The sequence below is a fragment of the Jaculus jaculus genome, chromosome 16 (genome assembly GCF_020740685.1).
Source record: "Jaculus jaculus isolate mJacJac1 chromosome 16, mJacJac1.mat.Y.cur, whole genome shotgun sequence".
Lineage (NCBI taxonomy): Eukaryota > Metazoa > Chordata > Mammalia > Rodentia > Dipodidae > Jaculus > Jaculus jaculus.
Window position 1 is genome coordinate 72,927,521 of NC_059117.1, and position 20,450 is coordinate 72,947,970.

The window sequence follows — 20,450 nt, forward strand, 5'->3', positions numbered from 1 at the left end:
CTCTCACTTTATTACCAGTGAAGTTTATACTATATAATCCCAACACCTTGAAAAATCAGCATTCAATAAACCTTACTTCTCTTTGAGATGTGACTTATCCTCATGAGGAAATGACTGCAGGTTACACAAAATATTCATAAAAAGAATACCTAGATCAAGGACAATTCAGGTACATTTTTGTAGGCTCAACCCAGCTATTCTCACAAGCCAAGCTGAATAAAAACTTGGCTGCCTGTCAAAATGTTGATCCTCAATGATTCATCCATCAGATGTCATTTCCATGCCATCACTTTGACACTGGTAGAACAGAATGGCAGTTTACTTTGATTGACGAGTTTAAAATGCCAAAATGTTGCTTGGTGTTAAGGGTAATGTTTAAGATACTTCCTTCTCATCCTGGAATGTTGAGGGTAGACTGTGAACTCAGTAAAAGTGTTTCTTTGGCTCTTAAAAGAAATTAAAATGTGGGTGGGGGGTTATGGAGTGTAATTTCTCAAGGATTTTTCAGCAAAACTTTTTTATATATGGTGGCTATTTTGAAGGTGCTTTCATCCACGGAGTCTGAGAATTAAATGTGTGCGAAAGAAAGTAGTCAGCCTGCATTGCAAGTTCCTCATCTGTGGATTGTACCCACACAGAAGGAAAATATATGTGGAAGAAAATTATATCAGTACTAAATACTGACTTTATCTTTTTTGCCCCATATTTACATTAGATTCAGTGTTGCAAATAACCTATAGATAAATACAGGAAAACTGAATGTGTACAGACACACCATTTTACACAAAAACTTTAGCATCTTCCTATTTGGGTGTCTGCCATGATGGCATAAGGGAGTCTTAAACCAGCTCCTGTGGGGTGGGGGGTGATCCAGAGGTGACTGCAGGTTCGGACTTGAAGAACCGAGCCCAGAGAGACAGACCGGCACAGCTTACCCAGACATCAGCAAAGGGAGGATCTGATCCCAATTTAAATGATCTGTTAGTGTTATTTGTAAGAGTACTATAAAGCCCAAGGTAGAATTCCTCACCTGAATCTCTTCCTTATTGACTGAATCCATGTAGATTCCCCTCTAATTTAGAAGAGTATTTTTATTAAAGCCAAGCACAAAAACATCAATTGTCTAAGCTGCATCTAATTTCCTTCATGATTTATTTTCCTGTGTTGGTTGCCAGTGGATTATGAGACATGATTGGAATTCATCAGGAAAATAAAAATAACAACAAAAACAAGATACTGGTTCTAGAGAAACAGATGCTTAAACAAGAGCAACAGTGTTCAGAATTAAAATAACTTTGTTTTAAAAATCTTAAAGCCATCCTTCTCTTGACTAATGTAAACATGCTGGCTCAATTTTTATTAGCCTGATGCCCACTGCAGTGGGACTAAATTAGCATGCCAAATTGGAGTGGGCAGAAATACAAGGCAATAGCTACTTACTGTGCTTTATGTGCATGTTAAAGTATATTTTAAACACAGTATCATTGCAGTAGTCATTGAAAAGTGGTTATCTACTTGCAGAAACTCCCTTGTCATGTCTAACTAATATCAGGGATCAAAGGAGAATCAAGTAAAAGCTGCATTTTGTCGACTTGCTAAAAGTACAGGTCTTTAGAGAGGTAACATTGGAGATATGACTGACATATTTACCTGATAGTCTAGGTGCCTGATATTATCAGTGGCAGCAAGAAAGTGGTGAAGCAAACTCAACTGAAAACCTGAAGAGTGCTAGCAAGGAAGTACGGTGAAGTGACTTGAGGTGACAAAGGAGGGATGGTGGTACACTTGGAGGGAATCTTAGGGGAGCGGAACCATATCATGTCTGTGTTAGGAGTTAGGCAGCTTGTGAACCAATCTGACCTCCTCCTTGGTTTTGTAAATAAAGTTTTATTGGAACAAGTCACATTCCTTCATTTACATATCATCTTGAATATTTTGGTATTGCGATAACAGAATTGTGCACTTGGAACAGAAACTGGCCTAACTCTCAAAAGATTTCCTGACTAGTCCTTAACAGAAAACATGAATGCCCCTTAGGCATGCCACTACAGCTGCTCCAGACTTGCTGGTGTTGCTACACATGCTGTTGTCTGAGCCATGACTACTTGACAGTCAGGCATCCCTGAATTCTCTGAGCCTCAATTCACACATAAAATGAAAGTAATAACGTTCATCTTGTGAGTTTAATGTAAATAGATTACAGATGCCGGGTACATGTTAGGTCCCTGTTGCATCTTTCTGAAGTCTGTGTAGGTTCCTTGAAACCACAGGCTTCCCAAAGCTCTTCTTGTGGCATTTGCCCCAAAGACTGCATGATGCCCACTGCAGGACATCTGGTTTTGACCCTCCCCATCTCCACTTCTCACTGTAGGCCATCTTGTCTTGTTTTCCCCTAACATTTCTTTAATTTTTTTTTTTTGTTCATTTTTATTTATTTACATGAGAGTGACAGAGAGAAAGAGGCACATAGACAGAGAGAAAGAGAATGGGTGCGCTAGGGTTTCCAGCCACTGCAAACAAACTCCAGACACGTGCACCCCTTGTGCATCTGGCTAACGTGGGTCCTGGGGAATTGAGCCTCGAACCAGGGTCCTTAAGCTTCACAGGCAAGTGCTTAACCGCTAAGCCATCTCTTCAGCCCCCCTAACATTTCTTATTTTAAAACATCTTATCTTGTTTCCTCACAAGCAAGCTTCTCACCTCTAGCCCTTGATGTCCAATTTCTCAAACACCACCTCTTACTACCTTCCTGGTATGCTCTTGTCTTCATATCCTCATCTCCTCTTGACCCACCCAACCTCTTCCTGACTGTCAGACCTTCATTTATATATCCCTGACTTTGAGGTACTGGTCCTGGCCATACAGACTGACATGTATCTTTTCTGTGGTTTTCATCATGCCCCTTGTTTTCCTCACCTTCAAGACTGACCATAGCTTGCTATTTCAGACACAGGTAGAGAACACTTCTGCCATATTTTAAAATCTTTCTTGCCAACTTAGAAAGTTGAAAGAGTGCCTAGTTAAAAGTAGAGCCTCAAAAATATACATTGAAGTCTAGGAAGTTAGCTCAGTAGGTAAAGTGCTTACTTCACACTCACGAGGATCTCACATTGATCCCAGTACCCAAGCAAAATATCAACATAATGGCATATGCTGTAATTGCAGTGCTGAGGAAATGGATTCTTGAGCTCCAGGCCAAGGAGAGACCATATCTCAAAAGGAAGTGATGGCGTTCCCAAGGTTGTCCCCTGGTCTCCACTCCCTCACACACCTGCACCCACACATGCAATCACATGCATGCAAACACACATACACACTCACATTATATGCATATGCAAAAAATAAATTAAAAAAACTTAAAGAATATAGATGGAATAGAGAACTCACTTTTTTATTGAGCTGTGGAATATTTTCATTTAGTGAAAATTGCTTGAGGCAATATTTAAGAAAAGAAACTATTTTAAAGCTCATTGTACTATCTTTATAATCTGGCACAAGGCCTTTTTTTTCTCTCAGACTGTTATGTCATTTGCAACACTGGGCACATCACATGTCCATGGCTGAAGTGCTGTAGAACATATGAGAACACACAATCCCAGCATGTAATGTAGAGCAACCCTGTTTTTCTGATACTCAACCTGTAACTCAGTGGTTTTCAATGTCATCAGTTTCCTTAGCTGAAAATTGGGGATACACATAATACCTACCTCATGTAATATTCATGTTATTACATGTACCATAATTGGCCTACCACCTGCTAACAAGTTAGAAAATGCAGCAAATATGTCTGGTGATACTAGCATCTATATTGTTCATTAGGGACACTTGGCAGGAAGGTACACATTCAAGCAAAATATCATTAGTAGTTGCACAGATTTCACGCTTTCCTAGCAGCTCACACCCCATAGTGCACATGCACATGGTGAAGGTTATCACTTGCCATCAGTTGTCTCTAAGGCCACATACTGTGGGACTTACCTAACATTCTCCCAAAGCATGTTGTGTATGTATGCATTCACCTGATGTGGTCCCTAATGCCCGTCCGATACATGAGAGGGTCTGTGTTTCCACAAAGGGATTTTAGTACTGATTTTTGTTGGTTTGCTTATTTGGGGTTGTGAGAAGCTTAGCAAAAAGTAAAGGCTGTAGCTGTTCTTAAAGTCTGCAGCCAGAGTGGGTTTTGAAAAAACAAACATAGAAACATTTGAGAAACCTACATTTGGACTGTCCAGCCAACTACAGAGCTACCACCACTTGCTCTAGGGCTAGCCATCTGCGGCCAGAAGACCTCGGCTCTGTATCTGGCAACTTAACTGCCACCTGAGATGATCTTTACTCTTGTGAAACAGGAAGTAGCAAACTTCATGATTCTCCCCAAGAACTTGAAAAGGTCTCTGTTCTTAAAAGTATTCAGGGATCTTCTGGATGCATGTTGGTATATTTTAGTAGGCCTTCAGCATACTCCTTTCATAAGATTCTCTGTGCCAGGGAAAACAACCAACCACTGACAACAGAAATTACAAGCTGCCCTGAATACCATCAGGAAACATCTTTTAGCAGTTGTGAAAATGAATGAACATAGGAGATTCCCATTGAAAATCTGACATGGTTTATAAATGCCAAATAATAATGATGTCACCAGGCTTTCATTTTTAAACTGTCTTAATTTTATTCTCAGTTTGAGGTTGCAGATTACAGTGGTTAATTATAGAAATTGGCCCAGAGTGAAACCTTAAATCAGATCTCCATTAATACACATGACTGCAGGAAGTTACAACGAGAGAGAGGCATCATGCACACTGCTGGAAGGGGTCTTCCCGCCACCCAGCGAAGCACTTTTGCCACCAGTGCCCACGCAGCCCTGTCCTAACCATCCTGTCTGCTGAGCCACATAGCCGGTGGACGTCTGTCTGTTGCTTTTCTTGCACAACTCTTAACTTCTCTGCTAGTCTTGACTAAGCTCCTTCTCCTCCTACCCTTTAGGGGTTTTCTATCAACTCCCTGTTGACATCCTCACTCATCCTCTCCCTCCCTCTCATTCTCACTCTCCCTCCCTCTCTTATGTCCCCATGGGTTCTCTGCTTCTTTCCCTCTCCTCACTTATTCACTCATTCTTCTCTGTGCTCCTTTGTCACTGCCCTTTACACCTGTCTGCCCACATCCTAGGGACATTCTTGTCAAACCTTGCTTTCACTCAGCTCTGGAAAGGAAAGGAATAAGTCAGAGAAGCCAATCCTGGCTCTGGCCCTGGGGCTGGCCACGTTCTGCCTTGCCTGCCTCTCCTCCCCTGGCCCTGGGGCTGGCCACGTTCTGCCTTGCCGCCTCTCCTCCCCTGGCCCTGGGGCTGGCCACATTCTGCCTTGCCTGCCTCTCCTCCCCTGGCCCTGGGGCTGGCCACGTTCTGCCTTGCCTGCCTCTCCTCCCCTGGCCCTGGGGCTAGCCACGTTCTGCCTTGCCGCCTCTCCTCCCCTGGCCCTGGGGCTGGCCACGTTCTGCCTTGCCTGCCTCTCCTCCCCTGGCCCTGGGGCTGGCCACGTTCTGCCTTGCCTGCCTCTCCTTCCCTGGCCCTGGGGCTGGCCACGTTCTGCCTTGCCTGCCTCTCCTCCCCTGGCCCTGGGGCTGGCCACGTTCTGCCTTGCCTGCCTCTCCTCCCCTGGCCCTGGGGCTGGCCACGTTCTGCCTTGCCTGCCTCTCCTCCCCTGGCCCTGGGGCTGGCCACGTTCTGCCTTGCCTCCTCTCCTCCCCTTCAGTTGTTCTCCAGTACTCAGCATGTTGCCTCTTACTGAGAGGTGTTAGCTACAAAGCCTGCCTTCCTCCTGGTGCACCCTTCTGTTTCAGATTCTTGGATTTAGCTGCACCCGGACTGGTTGTTTACCTTCCAATCAAGCCGTTGTGTAAGGAGTACCTGCTTTGGACACAACACACACTGAACAGCAGCACATTCTTGCTCATGTTTGACACTCACTCAAGGTGTTAGCCCACTTAGTAGACGCAATCGCAGGGTCACAGGCATCTTCTTCAGTCTAACCTTTCCATGCACTGCTTTAGACTAAGCCCCATGTGCCCTCGACCTTGGTGAGGCAGGAGCGTGTCCTTGAAGGTTCTCATCTGAATTTTTATTTCAGGAATGTGCAGGTTGAGCATTACAGGGAAGTACAGGTACAGGTATTTGAAAACCTAATTCTCCTTCACAAATGTTAGTGAGCTCTACTGTTCCTTAGTTACTACCCCTGGTCCCATTATTGCTCGTGGTTTTTCTTCCATTATTCTGGCAACTTTCCCTCCATCCCATGCTGATTTGGCCACACCAAGCCTAGTGCCAACAGCATTTATGGCTGTCATTAGAAAGTGAGCTCTGTTTATTCATGGGCCTGCTCTGAGTGGTGACGGGAGATTGCTTCTTGGGAGTATCTGAGTCCCTAATTGGTTTGAAAAATATTGCTCACTTATATTATTCTTAAGTCATAGCTTTTATCAGAATTTGGTAAGTTTTAATTTCCATTACATTCATATTCAGTATTCTATAATACACTGGGAAAGGTCTTATTTTCATCTAGTGGCCTGCTCACTTGGCATCTTTGCTCACCTGACAAGTTCATGTACAAATGTCCATGTAACTTTCATCTAGGTAGTCTATTGACTTGCATCATTATTGTTAGATGAGTTCATGTATAACAGTATATTAAGCGTGCATAGAACCCTGTGCTGAGCGTTGCACATGCATCATTGCCTGGAGGCTTTCAACAGTCGTAGGGCTTAGGGTCTCCACTCACTGTACAGATGAGGAAGCCAGCCATGAGTGGACAGTCAGGATGTTACAGGTTTCAGGCCTGACTTACGGCTTTACCCCTGCTATGATGGCTTTGAGGCCAAGAATGCCCCAAGCTTCATCAACCACAGAAGGTTATCCTCACTGTTATCAGTGAGCAGGGCTCTGGGAGGGATAAGAATAAAAAACAAGCAAACAAAACAACAAGTTTCATGCAATGGCACTTTCTAGGCAATTGAGTGTTCTGCAGATGTAATGTGCTCTTTTCTCATGGGTTGTGTGTAGTTAATTTATCATATGGAAGCAACAGGACTTGAAAGAGGCTTGTGGGACATTCATAGCAGAGTTTCATTGTGACTCGGTTGTTAGAACTGATGCCTCGATTTGATGAATAGCTGTTTGTGTTAGGGTTATCAATTCATCTACATAATGAATTCTCTTCATTATCTCATTCTTTGTGTTAATTATACAGGAATTTCTTATGCCTATTTATCAAGTCAAGTACAATATTTATTGGCCCACACGCCTTTCAATATGGAGTATGTACAAACAGAACAACATGATGAGTTTAAATTAAATGCCTGAAAAAATTCCAGGCAGTGGCTTGCCTTTTCTTATATCTTTACTGTGATATGAGCACATATAATTTTTTTTATCAAAAATATTATTACCTAAGACAGTTAAATTATTTCTGGTTTTGAGAAGGTACTTTAGCACATTAAAGAGGCATAAAGAAGCATTGAATATATTCATTCATAAAACACGTAGTAAGTTCCTAGTTCTAAACTATTATGTCAGGCATAATAACAGAAAAAGTTTAAGTGCACATCATGGAGGAAAAGAAATAAGTACATGAAATTCTAAATGATACTTTTCATTAAAAACTTAAAACCCAATTCCAAATAACAATAAACCCACATGACAGAATATGCTAAAGAGAGAAATAAATAGTGACTTGATTCAAGTTCTGAGGAGCACTGATGGGATACTAAAGGCTAATATAGTAGTGTTACATACTGCTATTTATTCATTACTAAATCTTAAGTTTTATAACAGTATAGTCCCTTTTGTATTTTATGCTCTATGTAAAAACAAACAAAAAACAGATGCCTTATCTTAATTGCCTCTATCATTTAGCCAGTTGTTTTTTATTCTCTTGGCTTTGTTTTTGATTCTCTGCATTGTGACAGGTATCTTCACATTTTTTGTTTTCAGGTGGAAGCCATCCTTGTCAATATTTTTGGCGGTATCGTCAACTGTGCCATAATTGCCAATGGGATTACCAAGGCCTGCAGGGAGTTAGAACTCAAGGTACCCCTGGTAGTTCGTCTTGAAGGTGAGTCATGTTAGATTTTAAGCACTAGTGCCCCTTCACTGAGGTCATGTGTACCCACAAGTTTCCTGAGATGATGTAGTCAGCACTGCACTAAACAGGAGAGAGCTAGCACCGTAGCACTGCCGTGGCTTAAACAGGTGGAAGCTCGTGCAGTGCTCCAGGGCTTCCCTGGCGCTTCTGCAGACTAACAGTCACAATATTCAGCGACAGTAGATATTAGGATTGGCACATTTGCCTGACTCTTTACAAAGTGGAAGCCCTTCTATTACAAAACATTATATGAGATGGTGTTCTGTGAAAAAGAAATAAAAATACCCAGAGATGTATTTCTCCAATATTACTTATCATGGGAAAGAAATGATTTTTAGTTCTTAAAATTTTCATTCTTAAGACCCCTTTAACTTGTTGGAACTGAGAGTCCTAAAGAGCTTTTTGTTTATTTTGGGTTATATAAGTCAATGATAATTCATTCATGTAACTGATTAACAGATTAACATAGCTGCAGACATTACTGGGATTTTTTTTTTAAATGCTGAGTTTTAAACAGTATTTTTACAATGTATGTATGGGAGGTGTGTAAATGTATAGTATCTCCCCCTCCCCATGTTCATTGTGGATGTATTCTAGTACCCTTGAAATGCTGGGTTCTCTTATACATACATACCTATGATAACGTTTAACTTATATAGTAGTCACATTAAGACTTTGACAATAGCTAATAATAAAATAGAACATTTATTACATACTGTAACTAAGCTAGGTGAATTTTATTTCTTTCTCTCAAGGGTCAGGACCATATTTTCAGAACATAATTGACCACAATAATTTAGCAAGGAAAATTACTGAAAAATTTGGACTATTTTATTTAAATACATATGTAATTATATTTATAAAAATAGCTTTTAAACATTTAGTCAGAATGGGGTTAGTGTTTTACATATCCCTTTCCTACCTATCTTAGTATTAACTCTAGTAATACATTGTTGTGGTGGAAGTCTATGAATAACGTCTGGCCTCCAAGACACATATTTAGAAATAGAGGAAAAGTTTTAGTTGAGATAGGCTCGATCCACGCAGCACAGGCTGATCTGTGGTCCAGGACGGAATTCAAGTTCTTTCTGCCTCCACCGCCTGGGTGCTAGAATTACAGGTGTGCGGTAACATGCCTGCCTGCTATCAGGTGATTATGCCATCTCTTGATTGAGCTGTGAATTTTCTTCCATCATACTACACTAGAAGTCTGTAGGTTATAGTACCTTTACTAAAAATATGTTTGGATGTGAAATACAGAATTTCTCAAAGAAGTTTTCCCACTTTGTTATAGTAAAGTCCCTTTGTGTCTTATAGATTAAATGATGTTCAATGTTCATGATATTCATAACTTTATGCACTGGTCAGTTTTGTAAAATTTTAATTATGGAGCTATTCCAAATGTTGAAACATTTCAAAATCCAACACCAAGCCGGGCATGGTGGCACATGCCTTTAATCCCAGCACTCGGAAGGCAGAGGTAGGAGTATCGCCATGAGTTCAAGGCCACCCTGAGATGCCACAGTGAATTCTAGGAGAGCCTGAGCTAGAGTTAAACCCTACCTTGAAAAAAAAAAAAAAAGAAAGAAACACCAAAAGAACTCATTTGTTAATGTCTCCACCATTCTTTTTTTAATTATTTTATTTTATTTATTTATTTGTAAGCAGAGAGAGTAAGAGAAACAAACACACAGAGAAATAGTGGACATGCCAGGGCCTCCTAGTACTGCAAACAAACTCCAGATGCATCTCCTACTTTGTTCATATGGCTTCAGATGTGTACTGGGTAGTTGAACCTGGGCTGTCAGACTTTGTAAACAAGTACCTTAACTGCTGAGCCATCTCTCCAGCCTCAATATCTCTACCATTCTCATCAGAACAACTCTTGAAGTATCCGGATACTGTCAGTTCACAGTGTCATGTGCAAGTTTCCAAGAGTTTGAGTTTTCAGTTTTATGTACAAATTTTATCTCCAGCTACAACATAGTGAATTGTTGTCCTTGAAGTGAAAGGCTAATTTCACTCAGTTTTTAAAGTGTGTTGGAGAGGGGGATCATGGAGGTCAGAGGACAACTTTATGTGTTTGACTTCTCCTTCTGCCTTCTTGTTGAGACATGGTCTCCCTTATTGTTTTTGTCACTGAGTGAATACAAGATTAGCTACCCCATTAACTTCCAGACTCTCCAGGCCCAGCCTCGCATTGCCATAAATGTGGGGATTACAGATGCATGTGCTACCTTGCATCTTGCTCTATATGGGTGATGGGAAGTTGAACTCGGTCCAACAAGCTTGCAAGCAAGCACCTTTGACCACTCAGCCATTTCCTCAGATGAATTTCACTCATGTTTGAGAAAACATTTGCCAAACAACCAATTCTGAATATCTACAGATTGTCAGCTGGTCATCTAAGTAAAAGTGGTATCCTATAGAAAAAGGGGGAGCTTAGTTAGGTCAATCTTCAGGGGCATAGATGCTTTTCCTTAGAACACCCACCCACCATAGCTCAGGATGTACATGAAGTGTTTGCTATACACATCCCATTTGTTCCCAGAGGGTATTAAAAAATATGTAAGAGCTGAGGCTTAATAAAATCCATATTCCTTTTTAAAAGTATTTATTTGCAAGGAGAGAGAGAGAATGTGGGCATGTCAGGACCTCTTGCCAACACAAATGAACTCCATATGCCTGTACCACTTCATACATCTCGCTTGGAGAATCAAACCTGGCCTGGCAGGCTTTGTAAGCATTGACTTTTCCTACTTAGTAATCTCCCTAGACATGAAAAGTCTTCTTATCCATATCACCAGCCCATTCAGACTGACATCCAGGAGCCCCACTCAGCTGATCTCTCAGCGGCACCCGAGGGGCAGCTCAGCTTGCTCGGACTCTATCTGGTGTTCTCCTGAGATGAAGTCCATGGGCTCTGTGACCCAGCTGATGGTCCCACCACTAAGAGGGAGGCGAGACCACAGACCAGCCAAAGCCTGCTTCACTGTCTGCTCTCTTTCGTTTCTTTGGTTACTTGGGGTTCCCCAACCCTCAATCTGCGCAAGACATGTTAGAAATGAAGCTCGCAAAGGACTAGTGAGGACAGCAGAAGCTCCAGTTAGCCGAGCAGACAGTAAAACATGTCACTGCATGGACGTGTCTTAGAAGTATAAAGGTGACATTATTGGTTTCAATAAAACTAATAAAAGACAAGTAATTGGCAACACTGCAATGCAAAACTAAAATGGCCAAGGAGTTAATGAGGCCACCTGTACTGGTATAATTCTGATGAAAATGTTGATGCCAGACTGTTTCCAGATGCAGAGTGATCCTTGATCCCACAGTGTAAGGGTCAGCTGTCCTTGTGTTCTTAGGGGAATCAGAGCTCTCTAAGCAGATCATATTAGTATCTGTCATTTGGAAATAATGAGGAGTGACTTCACTCTAATGGACATTGTTTTCCTAGTGATCTTCCTATAGCCTCAAAGTATTTAGACATTTGTGCATCCGTAGTAAAGGAATTTACCTCACTTTTAACTTTTCATTAATAATTGAAAATAGTACTTTTTTCATTTTTACATTATGCTTTGTACTCCAGAAGTATTAAACATTCCCTACAATACCTGAGAAATAAATGTGCAAGCCAGGTATAGTGGTATACGCCTTTAATCTCAAGGAAAATCATTGTGAGTTCAAGGCCACCCTGAGACTACATAGTGAATTCCAGGCCAGCCTAGGTTAGAGTTAGACCCTACCTCAGAAAAACAAAACAAAAGAAATGCATATGCAGAATCACATACCCAATATTATCTCCCTTAGTATTCTCTACTGCTTGTATTATGAGTCTGTCTGAGATACTAGGGAGAAACTTTGAAATTTCTAGTCTTGCTAGACAGACAGATTTGCCTCTTCCAAGGTACATGCCTGTGACTTTTAATTAGTTAATTGGTATATTAAGAAATATTATGACTGAGCGTGGTGGCACACGCCTTTAATCCAAGCACTCGGGAGGCAAAGGTAGGAGGATCACTGTGAGTTCATGTCATTTCATTAATACCCAAATTCTATTCCTGTAGCTTTAAGATACAATGCTGTCATCTATTCACCCTGTGCAATTGCACACCATAACTTTTTGCTTCTGTTTACCTATTATTAACTACCATTGATCAACCTATCATCATTCCTTCTCCCACCAGTCTTCCCGTTGTACTGTAACTTCTAGGGAGTCTATTGAATGTAACATATCTCTAGGTATTTGTCAGTCATCTATGTACACCATTTATCTGTATGTATATAACATATATGCCATCCCTTCCTTAAAATTTAGTGTTGGCTACTATAATTATTATACTAGATTTACAGATACAGTTTTGCAAGAATATTTTTGAAACAGGCTGGCCTTGCATTCTGTAGAACTAAGGGTGACCTTGAACTTCTGCTTCTCCTGCCTGTACCTCCCAAGTGATGGGATTATAAACATGTACCACTATGCCCAGCTAAAAGTAAAAATTATGAATAGAGAAATTCCTAGTTGAGTAGATAGAATAAGTAAGATTTGAATCATTGGCAGGGAAGGAAGAAAGAGGGCAGAAGTAAGCCATCATTCATACCTGGGAGTTGGAACTGGGATCCTTTAACAGTGGGAAGAACTGAAGCCCAGAGGAGGTGAGAAGACCATCCTGGGGAGAGGAATGGCTTTGCAGCAATAGGCATGTCTAAATAAAAGAGCAGAGTGCACATTAGGTAGAGTCTATCAGGTAGAACTGCCACATAGGGATGGAAGTGAAGGACAGATGAAAACAGAGAAAACAAGACCAAAAGAAAAAGAGGGACCCGAGAGTCTGATCTGAGAACCAGAATGAAGATGGCATAGCTGCAGCATGGGAAGGAGGCATTAAATGGGAAAAAATTACATAAGGGTGTAGTCTTCCCAGTGTCATATGAAAATGATGTATGGAAGAAAAATTTCACCAAAGTTTGAATTAAGATAATCAAACCCCACTATCACCAGCATTGATGGGACACTGAAATTTCAGAGTTCTCTGCCACATGTCTTTCCCATCTGAACAAATGTGACAATTTTAATAATCAAGATAACAAACATGTACAAAGCCAGATGGCACATTTGGTTAATAGTGTCTATTTCCTGTAAATAAAAGAAACGGCCCCTCCTGTTTGTTCTCTGACCATTTGGAAGAACTGGCATCCTCATCTCCCTCACTCACCTCACTTTGTGCAAAGCCCTGTGGCCCACACATAACAAATTAGAAATGTCCTGTTGAGAAAAGTATCTAGTCCATTGAGCCAGGCTTGCTTTGGTGGGATTTTGTTTGTGGATCTTTGTTTCCTGCTGAATGATAAATACAAGTTACTTTTACCTATACATAAGGAAGAGATTACTCTCCTCTTTGAGAAGGGTAACTTCATAGATACGTGTATTTACTTCCTTAGAGTAGACTTCCCCACTGAGAGAGCATGTTATTATTATTTTAAAGACCTCTGGATGAATCCAACAGCCCCATTCTTAGGAGAAACTTTGGCTTTTGTAGACAGTTACACCTAGCTTGAACAAAGAGCATTTTTCTGATATGACTTTTTTTCTAAAATAAGGTATACATAACTATGGTAAAATGACATAGTTACCCTACTCTGTAGTACTGATACTTGGAAAGTACTTAGATGGTTGCCAATATGTATAGTAGGTGTAGCCAAAGCTGTAGATTTTATACATGTTCTTACAGTAACATATATTTGTATTTTACCAAGATTCTCAATCTTCTCTTTAGAATTCTTTCTTTCTTATTATTGTTCCAAGTAAATGCACAGCAAGTTTCACATCTCAAATGTGCTTGGAAAGAACTTGACTCCAAGTTGAGCTTATTAAAACAAGACAAATAGCCCACATAGTTTACAAACTGCATCTAGGACTTTCCAATTTTATATTTGTATCTTATGCCAGTAACTGTTTTATCAATGCGGATAATGTTTGTTTATTTGAAGGTATTCAAAAGCAAGAATCCCCACTTCTTATCCTGAGTCCTTATAATCACCACCATGTTCCCTAAACTCTGAAAGGGGTGTGTTTTAGAGATATTATGCCACTTTCTAGCTGACAAGGAACAAAATTCTCCTTCTACATGACTCCCTTAACCACTCCCTGCAGTGTCCTCTGCAGACTCACTTTCCAGCTCCCTGCAGTGTCCTCCTCTGCTGACTCCCCTTCCCACTCCCTGCAGTGTCCTCCTCTGCTGACTCCCCTTTCCAGCTCCCTGCAGTGTCCTCTTCTGATGACTCCCCTTCCCTCTCCCTGCAGTGTCCTCCTCTGCTGACTCCCTTTACCACTTCCTACAGTGTCCTCCTCTGCTGACTCCCCTTCCCTCTCCCTGCAGTGTCCTCCTCTGCTGACTCCCCTTTCCCACTCCCTGCAGTGTCCTCCTCTGCTGACTCCCTTTCCCACTCCCTGCAGTGTCCTCCTCTGCTGACTCCCTTTCCCACTCCCTGCAGTGTCCTCCTCTGCTGACTCCCTTTCCCACTCCCTGCAGTGTCCTCCTCTGCTGACTCCCCTTCCCTCTCCCTGCAGTGTCCTCCTCTGCTGACTCCCCTTTTCAGCTCCCTGCAGTGTCCTCTTCTGATGACTCCCCTTCCCACTCCCTGCAGTGTCCTCCTCTGCTGACTCCCCTTCCCACTCCCTGCAGTGTCCTCCTCTGCTGACTCCCCTTTCCAGCTCCCTGCAGTGTCCTCTTCTGATGACTCCCCTTCCCTCTCCCTGCAGTGTCCTCCTCTGCTGACTCCCTTTCCCTCTCCCTGCAGTGTCCTCCTCTGCTGACTCCCCTTCCCTCTCCCTGCAGTGTCCTCCTCTGCTGACTCCCTTTCCCACTCCTTGCAGTGCCCTCCTCTGCTGACTCCCTTTCCCACTCCCTGCAGTGTCCTCCTCTGCTGACTCCCCTTCCCTCTCCCTGCAGTGTCCTCCTCTGCTGACTCCCTTTCCCACTCCTTGCAGTGCCCTCCTCTGCTGACTCCCTTTCCAGCTCCCTGCAGTGTCCTCCTCTGCTGACTCCCTTTCCAGCTCCCTGCAGTGTCCTCCTCTGCTGACTCCCTTTCCAGCTCCCTGCAGTGTCCTCCTCTCCTGACTCCCTTTCTAGCTCCCTGCAGTGTCCTCCTCTCCTGACTCCCCTTCCCACTCCCTGCAGTGTCCTCCTCTGCTGACTCCCCTTCCCACTCCCTGCAGTGTCCTCCTCTGCTGACTCCCTTTCCCACTCCTTTCTGTGTCCTCTTCTGCTGACTCCCTTTCGTACTACATGCAGTGTTCTACTCTGTAAATCCCTTTCCCGCTCCCTGCAGTGTCCTCCTCTGCTGACTCCCTTTCCCACTCCCTGCAGTGTCCTCCTCTGCTGACTCCCTTTCCAGCTCCCTGCAGTGTCCTCCTCTGCTGACTCCCTTTCCCACTCCCTGCAGTGTCCTCCTCTGCTGACTCCCTTTCCAGCTCCCTGCAGTGTCCTCCTCTGCTGACTCCCTTTCCAGCTCCCTGCAGTGTCCTCCTCTGCTGACTCCCTTTCCCACTCCCTGCAGTGTCCTCCTCTGCTGACTCCCTTTCCCTCTCCCTGCAGTGTCCTCCTCTGCTGACTCCCTTTCCCTCTCCCTGCAGTGTCCTCCTCTGCTGACTCCCTTTCCCTCTCCCTGCAGTGTCCTCCTCTGCTGACTCCCCTTCCCTCTCCCTGCAGTGTCCTCCTCTGCTGACTCCCTTTCCCACTCCCTGCAGTGTCCTCCTCTGCTGACTCCCTCCCTCCCTGCAGTGTCCTCCTCTGCTGACTCCCTTTCCCACTCCCTGCAGTGTCCTCCTCTGCTGACTCCCTTTCCCTCTCCCTGCAGTGTCCTCCTCTGCTGACTCCCTTTCCCACTCCCTGCAGTGTAATTCCTCTGCTGACTCCCCTTCCCTCTCCCTGCAGTGTCCTCCTCTGCTGACTCCCTTTCCCTCTCCCTGCAGTGTCCTCCTCTGCTGACTCCCTTTACCACTTCCTACAGTGTCCTCCTCTGCTGACTCCCTTTCCAGCTCCCTGCAGTGTCCTCCTCTGCTGACTCCCTTTACCACTTCCTACAGTGTCCTTCTCTGCTGACTCCTTTCTAGCTCCCTGCAGTATTCACACTTTTGTGTCACAACTGTAGGCATGCAGATCAGCACGCTTCTTAGCATAGAAATAATGAATTTTTTGTTCTGCTGAAAGGGAAGAGAAACTTATGAATTTTAAGTGGCAATAAATAGCCCCAAACCTGTCAGTTGTGACTTTCTGCTTAGCAGTCAGTCCTTCTGCAAGCATCCAATATTTTCAGTAACTGTACCACTCATCAGAACAGCAACAGTACTAGGCGGACTATGGCTAACTCGCCTGGAAATTAGTACATGCAGAATGTTGGTGCTCTGGGTTTCTTGCTAATACTGGGATAAACAGGGGACAGGACCCTTGGCCTGGTGATGGGATCATCTCGGGCAGAGAAAATGATGTTGGTGCCTGGCTGAGGGATGCCTTCTTTTGCATCTCACGGCATATTTCAGCCACTTCACCTTCAGCTTCATTTATATGTTGGTTGCTTGTTTCCAGGGTGTGCTTAATACCAACTTGCATTGTCAGCTTGCCTTCCTTCCTCAACCCTGTTGCCAGCAGAAGCTGGACCCATTCCCTACCATGTCTCACAGCGCGTGTGTGTGTGTGTGTGTGTGTGTGTGTGTGTGTCTGTGTCTGTGTGTGGGTCCGTGGGTCCTGTTTTCCTGCTGCTCTCTTTAAGCACACATGTCCTTTGGTGCATCCATTGTTCCTCCAAGTGCTTTCCCCTTTCTCTGTTTAACCCAAGTCTGTTTTCTGCATCGTTACTTACTGTCTTGCTATCTGCCTCACCAGGCTTGGTTCCCCCTTCAACTCCTCCTTCTCTAGTGTTTCTTGTAGAAGTGTCCTACCTGGAAAGTAATTAACTGGATAGTAACCTTTCTCACTTCTCTCTTTAATAACTAGCACCCCTGCCACAAACACACTGTATTAACCTCTTCTCATTTCTGTAACCAAATCCATGACCAGAAACAACTTGAGGGAGGAAGAGTTCATTTCAGCTTATACTTCTTGGGTGTGCAGCCCATCATGATAGGGAAGACTTGGCAGCAGAAGCATGAACAGCTGGTCACATTGAGTCTGCAGTCATGATGCAGACAGCAGTATTTGCTGATGTTTGGCTTGCTGTCTCTTTTTCATTCATTCTTGAACCCCAGCCCATGGAGCAATGTCATCCACACTTAGGAAGAATCTTCCCACTTCACCCTATCTAGAAACTCCCTCACAGACATCACCACCCTTGTTTCCTATGTGATTCTGGATCTTGTCAAGTTGACAGTCAGTATTAACTGTCATACCCCCCTTTTCACTGGACCCTTTCCTTGCTCCTCCTGGTGTTTCCTTCATTGTCACCAGTTAAGCCATGTGAGCTTGCGAGAGAATTGAGCTGTAGCCTCTTCACATCTGAATTAATGAAACTTCTTAGTGCTTATATCTCAGTGCCCCTTGATATTTAGACAACCTCACAGGAACTTATCTCAAGTGCTAGTCAGAACAGAAATCTTTCATAGATCTAAACTTTTAATCTGCAATAATGTACTAATAAGACACTTTAAATTTTCATTTATGTCACCTCTAAATGACAGTGTGACTAACCTGAATTTTTACCCATTGGATATTTCAGCTTACACAAGAGAAAGACTTCTCACTAACCTTAGGAAAGTAGAACTATAAGTCAGGTCTCATTGAATGATGGCCTCTGAATTATGCAGTGCTGGAGGAGGGTGTGGATAAAGGATACGGGGATATGTGACAGAGAAGCAGAGCTGAGTCATCTGATCACTGTCATACATAGATTCATTGTATGGTCTAATGCACTGAGGCTGGAAGCCCCCTGGCTCTGCTTGCTAGCCTCTATCTCCTTAGTGCTTTCTCTTGATGTCCTTACTCTCATGGGCTCTTGCACAGGCCACCTTGGTCCCTGTGTGCTCCAAAGTCAGTATACTACAAGTAGCCAGACTAATTAGCTTATGTAAGAACCACCACTCCTGTTGTCCCCAGACTCTCTTACCAAGCCCTCTTATTTTAGTCGTGAGGGAATTAAACATGTGTTTCTCATCAAAGTTCTGATCCTGATAGAAATTTTAAAAAGGATGGTGGGATGAAAATATTACCGTTGTTTCTGATCAAACCAAATTTTGAGAATTTACTTTGATGTGGACCCAAAAGGAGTTTCAAATCTTTGCATCTCAGATTTAGTCAGCTTTTCAGACAAGGTCCCAGGCACTACTGAACTTGACTGCACTTCTGCCCCTGAGCAGCAGCAGGTGATAGAGGCTTGCTCGGGGGGGGGGGGGGGGGGGGGGGGCAGAGGGCTCTCCATACCAGCATTCTCCATTCACACGCTCCAGTCCAAAGTCCTCCACCCACACATCCCCAAGGTAGGGGCAGTGGTGGGTGAGGAAGAATAGTCTGCCTGAGAGAAAGAGAGGGAGGAGGGGTAAGGGGGAGAGAGAGAGAGAGAATGAATTGAAACAGAGCCAGAACTTTGCTCTTTTTGTGACAACCCAATCTAGGGAGGGTCAAGTAATTCAGTCCTTTGAGACTTGCATCAGTCACTTCTGAGGCAGAGTCTCCAAGACCTAATTACTTCCCACTAGGGTACCCGTGGATTAGAGTACCCATGATCGATTAGCATATCCGTGGATTAGAGTACCCGTTAGAGTATCCATGACTGGAGTACCCGTGGATTGATTAGTGGACCCATGGATCAAAAACCATAGGAAGAACCAAGGAAAGTAGCAAAGTTCATATAGATTTTATGTGTTGAAAATATTCTTTAAAAATATGTGCATCCTTTGCAGGTGATGGGAAGTAAGTATAAAGTTGCTATGTGTTTTTGCTGGTTGGAGGGTTCTAATCTGATATTGCAGCTCCCTTAGGATTCATTTGCTTCAGTGTTTATGTTACTTTTTTGCGATTTAGAGTTGAAAGCTAAACATCTTATAAGTGCTCCATGAATGCATGTTAGACCCAATCTTGAACTTTGATTGTATGATCCCAAGATCATACATTCCATTCCTTGAAATGGTGCAGAGAACATTTAGCCACAGAAGCTATTGACTCTCAATCATGTGAGTAATTGGTTTGTTCACATCCTTGTTTACAATGTGATCTTACCATAGAGAAATAAATCACGGAGGAAGTTAAATGTGAATATGGTGCAAAGAGCTTTAGTCTATAGAGCGTGGGAAGTTACATGTGGATATGGTGCATCTGGCTTTAGTCTTTATAGCATGTGAGAGATCCATGCCACTCCGATAAACTACTCTTCAATGACAAGTCTCAAGCCTAAAAGCTGCAATAACCTTGCAGGTCACTCAGCCAAGGGGTGAAATCTCAGATTCCTCATCTATAAGTGGCAATAAAATCTGACAACCTCTTAAGGATATTGGAAGGAGCAGTTGAGGTGTGTGTGTGTACACACATGCATGCATGAGTGTGCATGTGCAAGTGAAGACTGGATAACAACCTCAAGTATTGCTACTCAGACACTGTCCATCTTTCTTTTTTTTTTTAAATATTTTATTTATTTATTTGAGAGCGACAGACACAGAGAGAAAGGCAGATAGAGGGAGAGAGAGAGAATGGGCGCGCGCTTCTAAGGCAGTCACTGTACTGATTAAGCCATCTCCCCAGATAAGCAGATAAGTTTTAAATAACTTAAAACAGTCCTGGGCCCATACATGTTAGATGTCCTTATTGCCATCCAAACTGTGGTCATTAACTCGGCTGAGACCACATGTGCAGCCTCCATTGGCACCCGGCAAGATGCTCAGTCGTAGACGCAAGTCATCCCTAAGAAAAGAGGAATGCTGAAATGGCAGGAGTTTGTTTCTCAGTCTGCACAGAATAACAAGAGGCAACAGATGTGGTGCTTTGTCTGCACATCAAGAAAATGGTCCTCCTGTACCTGGTGACTTCAAAGGCACAAGGAAGGAGGATGGGGCCCAGCAATAGTGAGCACTCAAGCAGAAACCTACCTCCATGTAGAACTTGGCTGGTTTCCACTGCAGGAAAGGAATCAAGCCTCAGGTTGGGCTGCTTCAGGTGCTGTGGCCGTACTGTGTGCCCAGCTCTGAGCTCTCCCACTGTAGAGCACAGAGAGCCATGACCGCAGCAGGCACATCCATGGTACTGCCCTCCATCAAAGCTTTATTTATATACACTGAAATTTGAATTTCATATGCCTTTCACATTTCACAAAATAGTATTCTGATTTCCTCTC

The 20,450-nt window shown here is 43.3% G+C and overlaps 1 protein-coding gene across 1 annotated transcript in view; it reads left to right on the forward strand.

The window, feature by feature from the left end:
- Suclg2 (succinate-CoA ligase GDP-forming subunit beta) overlaps positions 1–20,450 on the forward strand; it is a 254,151-nt gene that overhangs the window by 226,201 nt on the left and 7,500 nt on the right. The window contains exon 10 of the mRNA XM_045136042.1: positions 7,985–8,105. Coding sequence (XP_044991977.1) covers positions 7,985–8,105 — 121 coding nt within the window. The remainder of the gene's footprint in view (positions 1–7,984; positions 8,106–20,450) is intronic.